We start from the raw sequence: 14,539 nt of genomic DNA, 5'->3' as shown, positions 1-14,539 counted from the left end.
GTGGCGCCGCCGGCGCTCAGGGCGATGCAGCTGCCACCCGCGCTGCACGCACGCCTGGCTGGGGCACCCGGGTCGGCCGAGCCTCTACCCGTGGAGCGGGACCCCGCGGCCAGGACCGCGCCCTTCCGCTTCGCGCCGCGCCCGGTGCGCTTCCCACGGGAGCACGACTTCTTTGAGGTGCGTGACCCGAGGAAGGAGAGAGCGGTTGTGGGTGGGGGCGGAGCCGGCGCCCTGGGGGCAGGGCTTGGATGGGGCGGGGGAAATGCTTGGGGCGGGGCCTGGGTGGGGCGGGGGCAGACTCCCGGTGGGCGGGGCTGAGGCTCTGGGTGGGGCCGGGGTCCTAGGGGCGGGGCCCGGGGTGGAGCCGGGTCAGAACCCAGGACGCTGTCTCCCGCAGGAAGGGGACGTGCAGCGGCACCTCTACCTCCAGGATGTGCTCACGCAGGTGGGCGGGGCGCCCGAGAGGCCCAGGTTAGTGCTGTGGCCCAGCAAGGGGCCCTTCTTGCCCTCTCCGGGCCCCTCCCTCTGCCCGCCCCGCCCCTGGTGCCCGCCCCGCTACTCTGCCTGTACCACCACGGAAGCCTGCGTGTCTGGCCTCACCACCGCCTAGCTTGTCTGTAAAAATGTAATTGTTGTGAAAGTAGGATTTGGGCTTGCAAGAGAAAATCCGAAGCTTTATCAGTCCACTTAAAGGGGAGTGGTGACAGGGAGCCCGACGTTCTGTCCGCTGTGGAATGGCATCCCCACCAGGCGTTCCTCTGCCAGGGTACCCGAGTTCACGTGTCAGGTGGCCGGCTGCTGCCAGGTGTTCGACGCCCTGGAGGATTACGAGCACCACTACCACACTCTGCACAGAAACGTCTGCTCCTTCTGCAAGCGGGCCTTCCCTTCTGGACACCTGCTGGACACCCACATCTTGGAGTGGCACGACTCCCTCTTCCAGATTCTGGCCGAGCGGCAGGACATGGTGGGTGACAGCTCGCCCGCTGAGGCCAAGGGCAGGCATCACGGGGGCTCGTCCCTGAGCCGTGTGCCTCGTGGTGCCAGAGCCTGGGGTCAGAGCGCGGTGAGATGGGCAGCCCTGGGGTCAGGGTGGGGTGATGCTGTTTCCATTTCAGTATCAGTGCCTGGTGGAGGGCTGCACAGAGAAGTTCAGAACCAGCAGAGACCGGAAGGAGCACCTGGTGATGCGTCATCTCTACCCTGCGGACTTCCGCTTCGATAAACCAAGGAAAAGCAGAGGGTGCGTGGCGGTGCGCCGCGGAGCCGCCTCCCGAGCCTAGAAAGCCTTTGCGTGCATAGACTTTGAGGGTGCAGATGCCCTCGTTCAGCATCCCTGCCGCTAACGTTACATTTAGCTGCAGGTTACAGAAGCCCTGACAAATCGGGAGTCCTTAACCGAGAGGGGTTAAGCAGATGGAGTGGTTCTGTGTGTGGCCCCGCCGGCTGCAGGGAGGACGGGAAGGGGAGAGCCTGCCTTCCCCGGGCCTGTGCTGGGAGTGGCTGGGGTACCATCTTGGGGTCTGCCGGGCGTGCACGAACACCACCACGCCCCTCTACATTCACGTTTCATCTCCACCCCGCTCATCACCTCCCTTCCATCCTCATGTGGGCCTTGGGGAATTTGTCCCAGGCCGTGAGCCCCTCACCTCACGTGGGGCCGTCGGTTTTTCCCTTTTCCCGTCAGTATGTGTTTACAAACTTGACGGCACAGCCACGTGTTACATGTGACTGTTCAGAATGCACTGTGGGAAGTACCTCTGGGAGTAGCCCGTAAGTGCGTGTTATGTTACTTTGCCTTTTCATTAACTGATTTCCTCAGGTGAAACTTCATCACCATCTAAAAGTTGCATTGATTGAAGTCGTTTCAGACTAAATTGTTGTCCCCAGACAGAACTTTACTTTTGACAGTAGAATAATCTGGAGAACTGACTTCAATATGGGAGATTTTTATAAGGCCTTGAGTATAAGGTAGCTCCTTCCTTTCCAAGGAATCGTTTGAAGGAGAAAAACCCTACGATGCTGGATTGAGACACTGGTGTTAAGAAGGAGACGCTCAGTATTGTATGGTTGCTTTTAGTAAATTTCTCAGTAATTGTAACGGAGAGACGTTTGGTACCGTTGGTAGTCATTTACCGTGTGACACCATAAAAATACTATTTTTAAAAGACGGAGTGTGACCATCATCCCTAAATTCATAGAATATGGCTTACATCATATGAACATTCACTTCTCCACATTCTGGTAGCCTGAAAATTACTCTCTGATAAAACAGTCATAAAATAGCTTTGCGAATTCAGTCCTGGGGGAAGCGGGGGCTGCAGGCACTGACACCCGGGAGCGTCCTCACCACCTGTCTTCCCCAGCCCAGTCATGCCCGGTGCCGCTGAGCAGGTGTTGGCAGAAGCCCTGGGGGATGATGGGGTGCCGTCGGAAGGCGACGCCATGGAAGTCTGCTCTGAACACGTGGAGCCCCCACCAGCACCCGCGGGAGAGAGGCGGGCCTACAGCCACAGGTCAGTACCCGGGCACCTTTCTGAAGCAGGTTCTGAATCTGTGCTTCTCCTGGAGAATTCTGGGTTTGACTCTGGGCCGGCCCAGTTCCCGCTGAGAGAAACCGCCCCTGGGTTGGAGCGTTGGCTTCAGCGGGAGGTGAAAGCCAACCATCCTGCTGCCCTCGGACGACCTGGGGCCCCAGCAGCACAGGACTGCAAAGCACTGGCCCCTTTGACCATGGCCTAAGCTGGGATGGAGAGACCCAGGGTGTAATTGCTCGAGTTACAACCTACGAGGCTGTGTTTCTAGTGTTAACTGTGCTTTTGTAGGGGATAAAGTTGATTTCAAATCTAATTTGGGGGTAAATGTTGGAGAAATGGAAGAAATCGCCCATAAATTCAAACCGACAGGGAGATGAACTCGTGTCCTTCAGCTGCCCTCGCACAGTTGCCCAGAATTTGGCCTGAGAGTGAGTCCCAGGTGCCACCTGGAGGGCGGGTCACAGGGAGCCTGAGCTGGAGCCCGGACACATTCTCCGGGGTGGATGGTTGGCAGTAGGTGGTCGGCGGCAGGTAGTCAGTGGCAGGGAGCGTCTCCCACCGGAAGCAGGTTTGGAGCAGCTGGCCTGCTGCAGCCGGGGAGGGGAGAGTCCGGGTGAGAGCCAGCGGACACCCTGCACGGTTCACGGGGGAAGAGGGAGTGTCCAGAGCAAGAATCAGACCCCCGCGAGCCCACGAGACTGCCAGCATGAATTGGGTTGTTTGTGAGCAAAAGCGTAGCAGTTTAGCGTGAAGGTGTCTTTCATTTCAGGATACCATCTACCATCTGTTTTGGTCAAGGTGCCTCACGAGGATTTAAAAGGGCCAAGAAGAGAAATAAGCACCAGTAACGGCGGTTCCTCTGCGGCCCTGTGGCGGTGTTGCCGGGCTTTTCCTCCCCGCCACGGGGGCCCCAGGACCCTGGCCCGTGCCACCCTCCATGTCGCGGGCCTGTGACCGACTGAACGAGGCCGGTGGCTATGTGGGAAGCTGTGGGGGAGCCGCGGATTCCGGGAAGGGCCCCCTCGTGCGGTGACTGGGGTGTGGGGAGCAGCCCCCGCCCCCCAACGTCCTTGTGAAACACGTGGAGTAAATGGTTATCATTAACGGTCTCTGGTCGACGTTCTGTTTTGGGGGGAGGGAGATAGCAGCAGTTACTGGTGAGGACTTTGTTTCCAGCGGCCGCTTCTCAGAGGGGGTGACTGGCTTGCACAGCTCATCAGGGCTTCAAGGGAGACGCCTGTGGTCCTCGCTCCCGCGCTTGGCAAGGTGAGCAGAAGCCTCGGGTGGGGCTGGGGAGCTGGGAGGGACCCGGGCCGGGGAGGGCGGAGCGCAGACCTAGGCCGGCAGCTGGCTTAGCTCCGATTTGATGACATCAGGGCCCCCCGGGCTGGACCTGGGGAGTGGGGACGCACCAGCCAGCTGTCCCCCTGCGGTGCCCGGTGCTGCCGTGCCCGCCCGAGGCCCCGCTCGGCCCATCTCGCCCGGCTGCTCCCACTCTGGGCTCCAGTCTGGTGGCGGCAGCGGTTGCCGGCCTGCGACCGCCCCCGCCAAGCCCTGCGCACAGCTCTGCAGACACGGGTCGGGGCTGGTGGGTGTCAGTTTGAAGTTGTTCTTTGGAAGATTACTTGTCTCCTCTTTGTCTGTTGTGGTTCCACTAAGATGTCAGGGGAAGGTACTCATCGCCCCACTGCTCATTGTTGAGTGTTTTGAATCTGGATTTTATCTTTTCAATATTGTCTTTACTCCAATCTCTGTCCCTTCTCCTTCTAAAACCCCAACCAAATGTACGTCAGACGCCCTCCGTCTTCTAACAGCCCTTCCGTATTTCCCGTTCCTTATCTGTCTTTGCTACATTCTGGATAATTTCTTAAGATCCACTTTTCAGTTCACTAATTTTCTGATCAGCTGTATCAAATGTGCTGTTGAACTCATTCAGTGTTTAATTTCCATAGTTACAATTTTCAATTCTTTAAGTTCTATGTTGTTTTTCTAATTTGCTGGACTTTATAACTTCTGTTTATCACGTTTTCAACTCATTCTTTTCTTTTTTAACATGTTAAACTTATTGTACGTTCTCTGATTGCTAATATCAATGTTTGAAGACTCTGTGGGTCTGATTTTTCTGTCAATTTTTTCTGTTGACTCACTCATGGTGCCTTGTTTCCTGATGAATTCTGTGATTTTTGGCTGTGAGTTTGTATTTCTTGGAATTTTACCTCTGGAGTTTCTCTAACATGTCTGGGTTCTTCCTGAAAAAATTAGTATTTGCTTCTGTCATGTGACTGGGGAGCTATGATCTAGGACCACTTTAACTTTAAAATAAATTATTAGGAAAAAAAGAGGGACTTCCCTAGTGGTCCAGTGGTAAAGAATCCGCCTTCCAATGCAGGGGATGTGGGTTCAATCCCTGGTCGGGGAACTAGGATCCCACATGCTGCGGGGCAGCTAAGCCCACACGCCACAACTGCTGAGCTTGTGCACCACAAACTACGGAGCCCACACGCCCTGGAGCCCATGTGCCTTAAGTAGAGAGGAAAAATAACCTCCACACTACAACCAGAGAAAAGCCTGCGCATCACAACGAAGAGCCTCTGCACCTCAACGGAAAGGTCCCACGTGCCTCAGTGAAGACCCCAAATGCCGCAGCTAAGACCCGACACAGCCAAAAAATAAAATAAAATTTAAAATCAAAAAATGGGCTTCCCTGGTGGCACAGTGGTTAAGAATCTGCCTGCCAATGCAGAGGACACGGGTTCAAGCCCTGGCCTGGGAAGATCCCACATGCCACGGTGCAGCTAAGCCCATGCGCCACAACTACTGAGCCTGCGCTCTAGAGCCCGGGAGCCACAGCTACTGAGCCCGTGTGCCACAACTACTGAAGCCCACATGCCTAGAGCCCGTGCTCCGCAACAAGAGAAGCCACCGCAATGAGAAGCCCGCGCACCGCAACACACAGTAGCCCCCACTCGCTGCAACTAGAGGAAACCCACGCACAACAATGAAGACCCAATGCAGCCAAAAATAAGTAAATAAAATAAATTTATAAAAATAAAAAATTATTAGGTATGAGTTTTCACCCCCAGTTCACTTTTCTGCAAATGCCTTTTCTGTGTTGCCTTGACACAACCTTAGCCAAAGCAGAACATCTGAGTAACAGAAACAGACCCCTCATTTCACTTATAGCCAGAGAAGTAGAAATAAATATACACAGACCCGGCTTCCCTGGTGGCGCAGTGGTTGAGAGTCCGTCTGCCGATGCAGGGGACACAGGTTCGTGTCCCGGTCCGGGATGATCCCACATGCCGCGGAGCGGCTGGGCCCGTGAGCCATGGCTGCTGAGCCTGCGTGTCCGGAGCCTGTGCTCCGCAACAGGAGAGGCCACAACAGTGAGACGCCCGCGTACCGCAAAAAAAAAAAAAAAAAAAAAATGCACAGACCCTTTCTTACACGTGCAGTTGACAAAAGCCCAAAGGTTTGACGGCAAAGCCTGTTGCAGGGGGTGGGGGACACGCAGCTTACGCTCTCACACGTTGTAAGTGGGGTGCTGAACGCTGCAGCCACCTACGAAGTGGAGTTTACCAATGCCTAACAAGATCACTTCTGCAGTTACCCTTTGACCTAGCAGTCCTACTTCTGGGGATATATCCTGAACTCACATTGGCAAAAATTCAAAATACCCTAAAGGTATTTCACTATTCAGTGAAATTTTTAATAGCCAATTACTGAGAACAGCTCAAATGTCCCAAGTACCAAATGATCTGAGTAGTGTTGAGAACTGAAAATTTTTGGCTTGGGAAAAAGAAGATACAGGTTTAGGATCACTGAAGTTAATTAAAACCCCATAGTCCTGAATTTGAATTAGAAGTATTGCTATAAACCCATAATGTACATACCATATTTATTAAATCAATAACTTTACTGAAAGCCTGGACTAGTTTTTTGAAATCAAGGAAGTTACTGAGGAATGCCAAGCTGGGAGTCACGAGCCACCTCAAGAAGGTCCTGCTGGCCAAGAACAGGACCGCTTGAGTGGCTCCGAGAACAAGAACTACAATTGAAGGAAGTGCATGAAATACACTTAAATCCATGAGCTCATAGCATTCTTTAAAAATAAAACCTCATTGACCACGTTGGGAGGATGTCAGTAATTGACATCTTCTGAAAACTGGTAAATCAAGGGGAAGTCAAGGACTTCTCCTACCTTTCCTGAAAGAACTACACCTCTGGGTAACGAGGTGTTGATGTCAGCGTCTGCAGACATGACAAAAAGGGTGAACCAGACACTGGCTGTTTCCTGATAGACGTTCACCACACAACCTATTACATAGTCTTGCCAAAACATCAAGGCAGAGCCTGAGGTAAGGGGTTGCATGGAGGTGGTTTATTTTGAGAGATGATCCTAAGGGACAGGAGTGGGGGGCTGGGAGGGTGAAACAAGGGAAGAGGGAAAGCCCACCCTAGGGGGGCGTTATTGGAGTGGTCCCCACTGTGGGCAATTGAGGCTCCGTCCCACTGGAGACCCGAGAGCAGAGGATTTGTCCACCGGCGTCCCCACGGGCATGAACTCACTCCCTCACGCTTCCAAGTCTGCGGTGTGAAGGGTCAGTGTGGTCAGAGAAGCCGCAGGGCGGGGAGCCTCGGAGCGGCCGGTGGGAGATGCTGTCGGCAGGCCCAGGCATCTCGGGAGGAGTTGTTGCTCATTTCTCAGGTAGCCTGAGAGATGTGAGGCGGGCACAGAGGCACCGGGGCCCTGGTCAAGCTTCCAGACACAGAACACGTGAACCACACCCAGGACGCAGGGAGCAAGACCCAGACACCAAATCCCTAAGACACACAGCAGTCAACGGCAGTGTGTGGACCTTAGTGAGATCCAGGTTCAAATAAACTGAAAAAACCAAACCAAGACTACCTGCGGGGTAACTTACATGAAGGCAGTGTGAGGCGCTCCACAACCCATTCCCAGTGAAACTGGTGAGAACTATAACAGCAAAAACAAAAAGACAACAATACCTACAACCTCTGGGAATGGTCCTGCAGGCAAGCAGCAAATAGAGAAGCATCCATCCAAGAAAATCTATGAAAATTTGGTAAGAAAGGAGAGTGGGGTATCTGACCCAAGACCACTCCCTCCTCCCCACTCAGCTCGGGGACGCAGGGACCCTGCGCCAGAGGCTGCAGTTGAGAACAGAAGACTTCCTGTCCCCCGGCTCCGCGTGGAAGGGCTTCCTTCCCTGAGCTGCAGGCCTAGGTGTTCGTACCTGCCCAGTGCCTGCTGCTGAGGCAAGTGTGGGTGAGGCTGGTTGAGAGCAGGGCCTCCCTCCTGCCCAGCCCAGCTCTTGGAGTGGAGGCTCTACCTTGGCACCACTGAGGGTGCTGAGGCCCTGGGCACCTTCCCTGGCTGTGGGGCAGTGGTTCTCACCAGGAGAGGCGGCTGAGAGGACACCAGGCTAGTGCCCCTCCCGTGGAGCTCCTGGAGCAGGGGCGTCACACAGAGAGAAGTCTGCCCTTGTCCTCACCCCAGTTCCAGAGCCATGGCTCAGAGATTGGGGGGATGGGGGGGGGTGATGAGCAAGTCGGGAAAACAGATCTCTCCTAATTTCTTCCCAAAGGAGCTGACTCTGTTTGCAACAGACTGTGGAGAAGTTGAAGCCCAGGTTCTCAGGAACAGTGAGGTGGTGGGGGGCACTCAGGAGGAGTGTCGAGTACAGGCTAAGTTGGAAGCTGGTTCACAGGAGGGAAACAAGTGATAAGAAAACTGGGGTGGAAACAAACAGGAAAGGCCCGACTTGGAAAAGACTGTGTCAGAGACCTTGACTGGATTACTTTGTAGAGGAATTTATGCCCACGGGCTTGTTGAAAACTGTAGAGCAATCATCAGGCAATTACTGGAGTTTAACAGCTGGGTGTGGTCCCAGGTGACTGTGCATGTACCCAGAGGCGCATCTCCCTCAGGACATCAGAGGCTTAACACTGGGTGTGGGCGTGGGGCAGCAGATACTCTTCACGGAAATAACCCAGCCGGTCACAAAAACAATGCACAAGCAAATAATAATAAGCCCCAGAGGAGAGGGACCAGTACCCAGAGTTGCTACAACATACTATCTATAATGTCCAATCTCCAACAAAAAATTATGAGGCATGCAAAGAAACAGGAATGTATAACCCTTATATCTGCAAAAGCAAAGCAACAGAGACTGCCTGTGAGCATTACAGGATGTCAGATCTACCAGAAAAGACTCCAAGGTAGCCATTATAAGCATGTTATAAACATGTTCACAGGACTAAAGGAAACTATGATTAAAGAATGAAAAGAAGGGTCGATGACAATGTCTCATCTAATAGAGACTATCGATAAAGAGATAGAAATTATTCTTTTAAAGAGAACAAAATGGAAATTCTGGAGTTGTAAAGTACAAACACTGAAAAATTCTAAAAACTCACTAGAGGAACCCAACAGTAGAGCTGAACTAGCAGAAGAAAGAATAATGAGCTTGAAGTTTGATTGAGATTATGTAAGCCAAAAAACATCGAGAAAAAATAATGAAGAGAGCCTCAGTGAAACTTGAGATACCATTAAGAACACCAACATGCATGTGATGGGAGTACCAGGGGGAGAAGACAGAGAAAAGAGCAAAAAAACTTGAAGAAATAATGGCTGAAAGCTTCCCAAATTTATTGAAAAACAAATAACCTATACATCCAGGAATCTCAATGAATTCCAAGTAGGATAAATGCAAAGGGAGTCCAGAGACAATAAAAGTAGCAGCTGACTTCTCATCAGAAATAACAAACGCCAGAAAGAAGTGAGATAACATATTCAAAGTGCTCTTATGCTATTAAAAAACTGTCAAGGGGACTTCCCTGGCAGTTCCGTGGTTAAGACTCCACACTTCCAATGCAGGGAGCATGGGTCACCCCTGGTGGGGGAGCTAAGGTCCCACGTGCCTTGAGGCGCAGCCAAAAAAAAAAAATTGTCAAGAATCCTACATCCAGTAATCAGAATGAAAGTGGAGGCATCACCACGTACCATACAGATATAAAAAAGACTATGAAGCAATATTATGAAACAATTGTATCCCAACAAATTAGATAACTTAGATGAAATGGGCACATTTCTAGAAAGACACAGAGTCATAAAACTGACTCGAGAAGAAACAGACAATCTGAATAGACCTATAACAGCTGAAAACATTAAATTAGTTAAAACACACACACACACACACACACGCACATACACACACACACAAAACTACCCCTAAAGAAAAGTTTAGGACCAGATAGGTTCACGAGTTCTACCAAATAGTTAAAGAAGAATTAATACAAAATTTTCAAAAACTTCCTAAAAACAGAAGAGGAGGGAACACTTTCCAACTCCTTTTATAGTCCAGGATTAGTATGTTACCAGAACCAAAGACATCACAAGGAGGGCATAGTCCAATATCTCTTGTGACTATGATGCAAAAATCCTCAACAAACTTTAACAAACCAAATCCAGCAACATATAAAAAGAATTATACACCATGGGACTTCCCTGGTGGTGCAGTGGTTAAGACTCCATGCTCCCAATGCGGGAGCCCAGGTTCGATCCCTGGTCAGGGAACTAGATCCCACATGCCGCAACTAAGAGTTCACATGCCACAACTAAGGAGCCCACTTGCCGAAACTAAGGAGCCTGTGAGCCGCAACTAAGAGGAGCCCACCTGCTGCAACTAAGACCCGGTGCAACCAAATAAATAAATAAATATTAAAAAAAGAAAAGAATTATACACCATGACTAAGTGGGATTTATCCCAGGAATGCTAGGTTGGTTTAACATCAGAAAAACATTTAGTGTAATACATCATATCAATAGAATAAAAAACAGGGCTTCCCTGGTGGCACAGTGGTTGGGGGTCTGCCTGCCGATGCGGGGGGCACGGGTTCGTGCCCCGGTCCGGGAGGATCCCACGTGCCGCGGAGCAGCTGCGTCTGTTAGCCGTGGCCGCTGAGCCTACGCGTCCGGAGCCTGTGCTCCGCGGCGGGAGAGGCCACGGCAGTGAGAGGCCCGCGTACCGCAAAAACAAAAACCACACGATCATCTCAATTGATGCAGAAAAGTCATTTGACAAAATCCAACTAAGGATAAAAGGGAACTTCTTTAATCTGATAATGGCATCTACGGTAACCCCACAGCTCACATCATACTCAATGGTGAAAGACTGGATGCTTTCAGGAACAAGGCAAGGATACCTGTCTGGTCACTTCTATCCAACATTGTACTGGAGGTTCTGGCCAGAGCAATTAGGCAAAAAAGAAAAAGAAAAGAATGAAAGAAAGGAAAGAAAGAAAGAAAGGAAGAGCATCCAGATTGTAAAGGAAGAAGTAAAACTAGCTCTATTCACAGATGACATGATGTTGTATGTAGACAATCCTAAGGAGCTCACTGAAAAATGATGAGAACGGATAAAAGAACTCAGCAGAGTGGCAGGATAGAAGATCAGTGTACAAAATCAGTTATCTCTCTATACCCTTGCAATGAACAATCCAAAAATACACTTAAGAAAACAATTCCAACTGCAATAGTATCAAAAAGAATAAAATGCTTAGGAATAAATTTAACCAAAAAAATGCAAAACTTATACCCTGAAAGCTACAGAACATTGTTCAAAAAAATTAAAGAGGATCTAAATAATTGGAAAAACATCTCACGCTCGTGACTGGAAGACTTAACATTGTTAAAATGTCAATATTTCCCGAAACAGTCCCTAATCTACAGATTCGATGCAAAATCTGTCAGAATCCCAGTGGACGTCTTTGTGGAAACTGACAACCTAATTCCAATATGGAACTGCAAGGAACCCAGAAGAGCCAAAACATTCTTGAAAGAAGAACAAAAGAAGGTTTCAAAACTTACTACAAAGCAACAGTAGTCAAGACACTGTGGTACTGGCAGGAGGATAGATATATTGACCAATGGAATAGAACTGAGGGCCCAGAAATAAACCCATACCCCTATGGTCGAGTGATATTTGACAGCACACGAAGACCATCCAATGGGGAGAGAGTAGTCTTTTCAACAAATGGTGTGGGATAACTGGATAACCACGCGGGGAAGAATCAAGTTGGACCCTTACCTCACAAAATATTCAAAAATTATCTCAAAATGCATCAAAGACCTAAATGTACGAGACGAAACTATAAAACACTTCGGAAAAAAGCACAGAGTGAATCTTAATGATCTTGAATTTGGCAAAGGGTTCTTAGGTATGACACCAAAAGCATGAGCGACAAAATTGAAAATAGATAAATTGTATTTCATCAAAATTAAAATAGTTTGTGCTTCAAATGACACAATCGAGAAAGTGGAAAGACAACCCACATAATGGAAGAAAATATTTGCAAATCCTGTATCTGATGAGGATTTAATATCCTGAATGTATAAAGAACTCCTACAACTCAACACAAAAGACAACCCAGCTAAAAAATGGGCAAAGGACTTAAATAGATGTTTCTCTGAAGAAGATACATAAATAGCCAATGAGCACATGAGAAGACAGTCAGTATCTCTAGCCATCGGGGAAACACAGATTAAAGCCTGAGACTTCACACCCACTAGGCTGGCTGGAATCAAAATACCAGATAATAGCAAGTGTTGGAAAGAATATGGAGAAATCGAACTTTCCACTATAATTTACCACATTAACAGATTGAATGGGGGAATCAACTGATCATCTCAATATATGCAGCAAAAGCATTTGATAAAGTACAACACTCACTGATGATAAAACGTCCTATTAACTAGTTGCAGAAGGAAATGTAGGTCACCTGGAAAAGGTATTTTGAAGCCCCCCCTGCACATATCATGCTTATGGTGAAATGTTAAAAGTATTTCCTTTAAAAAGCAAGAATAAGACAAAATGCCCCTTCTGGAAACTTCTAGCCACACTCACACTGCAGGCTCTAGCCGGCCCAGTAAGACAGGAGAAAGAGGTAAGAGATGGGTACCACTGTGCTTTGTCTCAGTTCCATTTAACAGAAAACCCGAACAATTGCTCACACGGGTAGGAACGCAAATCCTCTCTGGCCCCTGAGGCCTCCCCCGCCTCCTGCAGGGTCCAGGGGCGCTGCCTCTGGGCCTCTGAGCGCAGCGCTCACCACGCCAAGTTGTGGAAACGGGCTCGCCGAGGGTAGGGGTGAGCACGTGGTTCCTCGTTCTGCAGATTTTCAAAGTCAACCTGGAAGAACGGTAACACCCCTTGGATGCGCACAGGACAATGCAGCTGTTCGGCGTGGTTTTTAAAAACACGTGCTTCTTAACGTGCTGAGACATTTCCTGCCCACATTTTACTGCCTCTGAAATTTAGCATCTTATCATCATGGCCATGGTGGTTAATTTGCTATATGGGTATTTTTCTTAATGGTCTAATCAATGGAAACACAGCGTAATGTATGGAATATCAGAAACAGCAAGAACTGTGTATGTTTAGCTAATGAGGCAACACTTTTTTAAAAGTCAAATGAAAGTACCAGAGCTTTAGGCCATCTGGATAGCATTATGCGTTGTCACACCAGGGAAACACGGTGAAGTACAGTGATTCAGAAATACTTCCTGAGGGCGTGCACAGATTTGGGACCAGCGAGGCCAGCAGAGAACCCTGCCCTTTGCCTGCCCCTGGCTGTGTCCATGAAGCATGGCATCTCTGGCGATGCAGAAATGGCATTTTTCTTAACATGCCAATCATGGCAAGGTCTTTACAGTCTGTTGGGAGGAAGTACTGCCTAAGTAGTGTTTTCTTGTTATGAAATGTTTTAAACGCACAAAAGCAAATGTAAAATCACACGTCTGGGCTTCCCTGGTGGCGCAGTGGTTAAGAATCCGCCTGCCAATGCAGGGGACACGGGTTCGAGCCCTGGTCCGGGAAGATCCCACATGCCGCGGAGCAGCTAAGCCCGTGCGCCACAACTACAGAGCCTGTGCTCTAGAGCCCGCAAGCCACAACTACTGAGCCCGCGAGCCACAACTACTGAAGCCTGCGCGCCTAGAGCCCGTGCTCCACAACAAGAGAAGCCACCGCAATAAGAAGCCTGCGCACTGCAACGAAGAGTAGCCCCTGCTCGCCACAACTAGAGAAAGCCACGCGCAGCAACGAGGACCCAATGCAGCCAAAAATAATAAATAAATAAATACATACATTTATAAAAGTAAAAAATAAAATCACACGTCCTGGCAAGGACAGTAGATACCACAGCCCCACAACCCAGCTTAAGAAGTACCCAGTGTTTACTTTTAGGAGTCCCATGAGAGGGCCTCTACCCTCCCGGCACTGCTTCTTTATGATCGTTCAAGACCTATGGTCAGATTGAGGGAGTCCCTCCCCCAGAAGTGCTGAAGCAGAACTGACCTGGCCCAACCCTCTGAGTGGTCCACAGGCGCAAGACCTGCGGCCTGGGGTCCACGCCTGGCACAGAGTAGGCCAGGTTGGCTCGGGGGCCAGCAGGGACCATAGAGCTGACTGGATGCCAGGAAGGGACCCTGGTCCCCACCCAGGAACCAGAGGCGACCCTGACGTGGGAGCCTCAGGGCAGTCTTCCTGAGACCCTGAGACCCAGGCATGCTGGGTGGGTCACTGTTTAGCGTCCTCCCTAGTCCCACCTTCCCCACTCTGGCACTACCGGGGTCACCGCAGTCCACACCTTTGCATAACTTGGCCCACTCCTTGTCCCCAGATCAGGTGGCCCCTGCACCTCCAGAGAGGCGTGCTCTGCCCTGAACTGCTCTCCTGTCCCCCTGTCCAGGTGGTCTCCCAAGGGCAGGGCTGCTGTCTCCAAATCCAGCAGCCGGGCATGAGGCAGGTGACTGGGAACCAGCGGGGCTGGGGGGGAAGCCGGACTCTGGAGCTCGGACCCCTCCGTGCAGGGTCCTGATGGGTGAGTCCTCCTGCGTTGGCTCCGGCCAGCTGGGCAGCCTCAAGGCCTTGGAGACACAGTGGCTGAGGAGATGGCCGGCAGTGTCCCCTGGCCCC

The 14,539-nt window shown here is 50.5% G+C and overlaps 1 protein-coding gene across 5 annotated transcripts; it reads left to right on the top strand.

The window, feature by feature from the left end:
* Positions 1-24: 24 nt before the first annotated feature.
* Positions 25-3,641, top strand: ZNF511 (zinc finger protein 511). 5 transcript variants are annotated; one of them, XM_067708958.1, is made up of 7 exons: positions 25-177; positions 398-471; positions 766-967; positions 1,119-1,243; positions 2,367-2,516; positions 2,907-2,965; positions 3,336-3,641. In XM_067708958.1, exons 1-7 carry the CDS (start codon positions 25-27, stop codon positions 3,383-3,385), a joined length of 813 nt encoding a protein of 270 aa, XP_067565059.1. In that variant the 3' UTR covers positions 3,386-3,641. The 5 variants fall into 5 exon arrangements, with proteins under 5 accessions (XP_067565059.1, XP_067565058.1, XP_067565060.1 ...); XM_067708957.1 differs by having other exon boundaries at positions 3,307-3,641; XM_067708959.1 differs by lacking the exon at positions 2,907-2,965 and having other exon boundaries at positions 3,307-3,641.
* The last annotated feature ends 10,898 nt before the right edge of the window (positions 3,642-14,539 follow it).

This window comes from Pseudorca crassidens, chromosome 16 (genome assembly GCF_039906515.1).
Source record: "Pseudorca crassidens isolate mPseCra1 chromosome 16, mPseCra1.hap1, whole genome shotgun sequence".
In the NCBI taxonomy this organism is placed as follows: domain Eukaryota; kingdom Metazoa; phylum Chordata; class Mammalia; order Artiodactyla; family Delphinidae; genus Pseudorca; species Pseudorca crassidens.
Note: the sequence above shows the minus strand (reverse complement) of the source record. Positions and strands in the feature narration are given on the sequence as shown.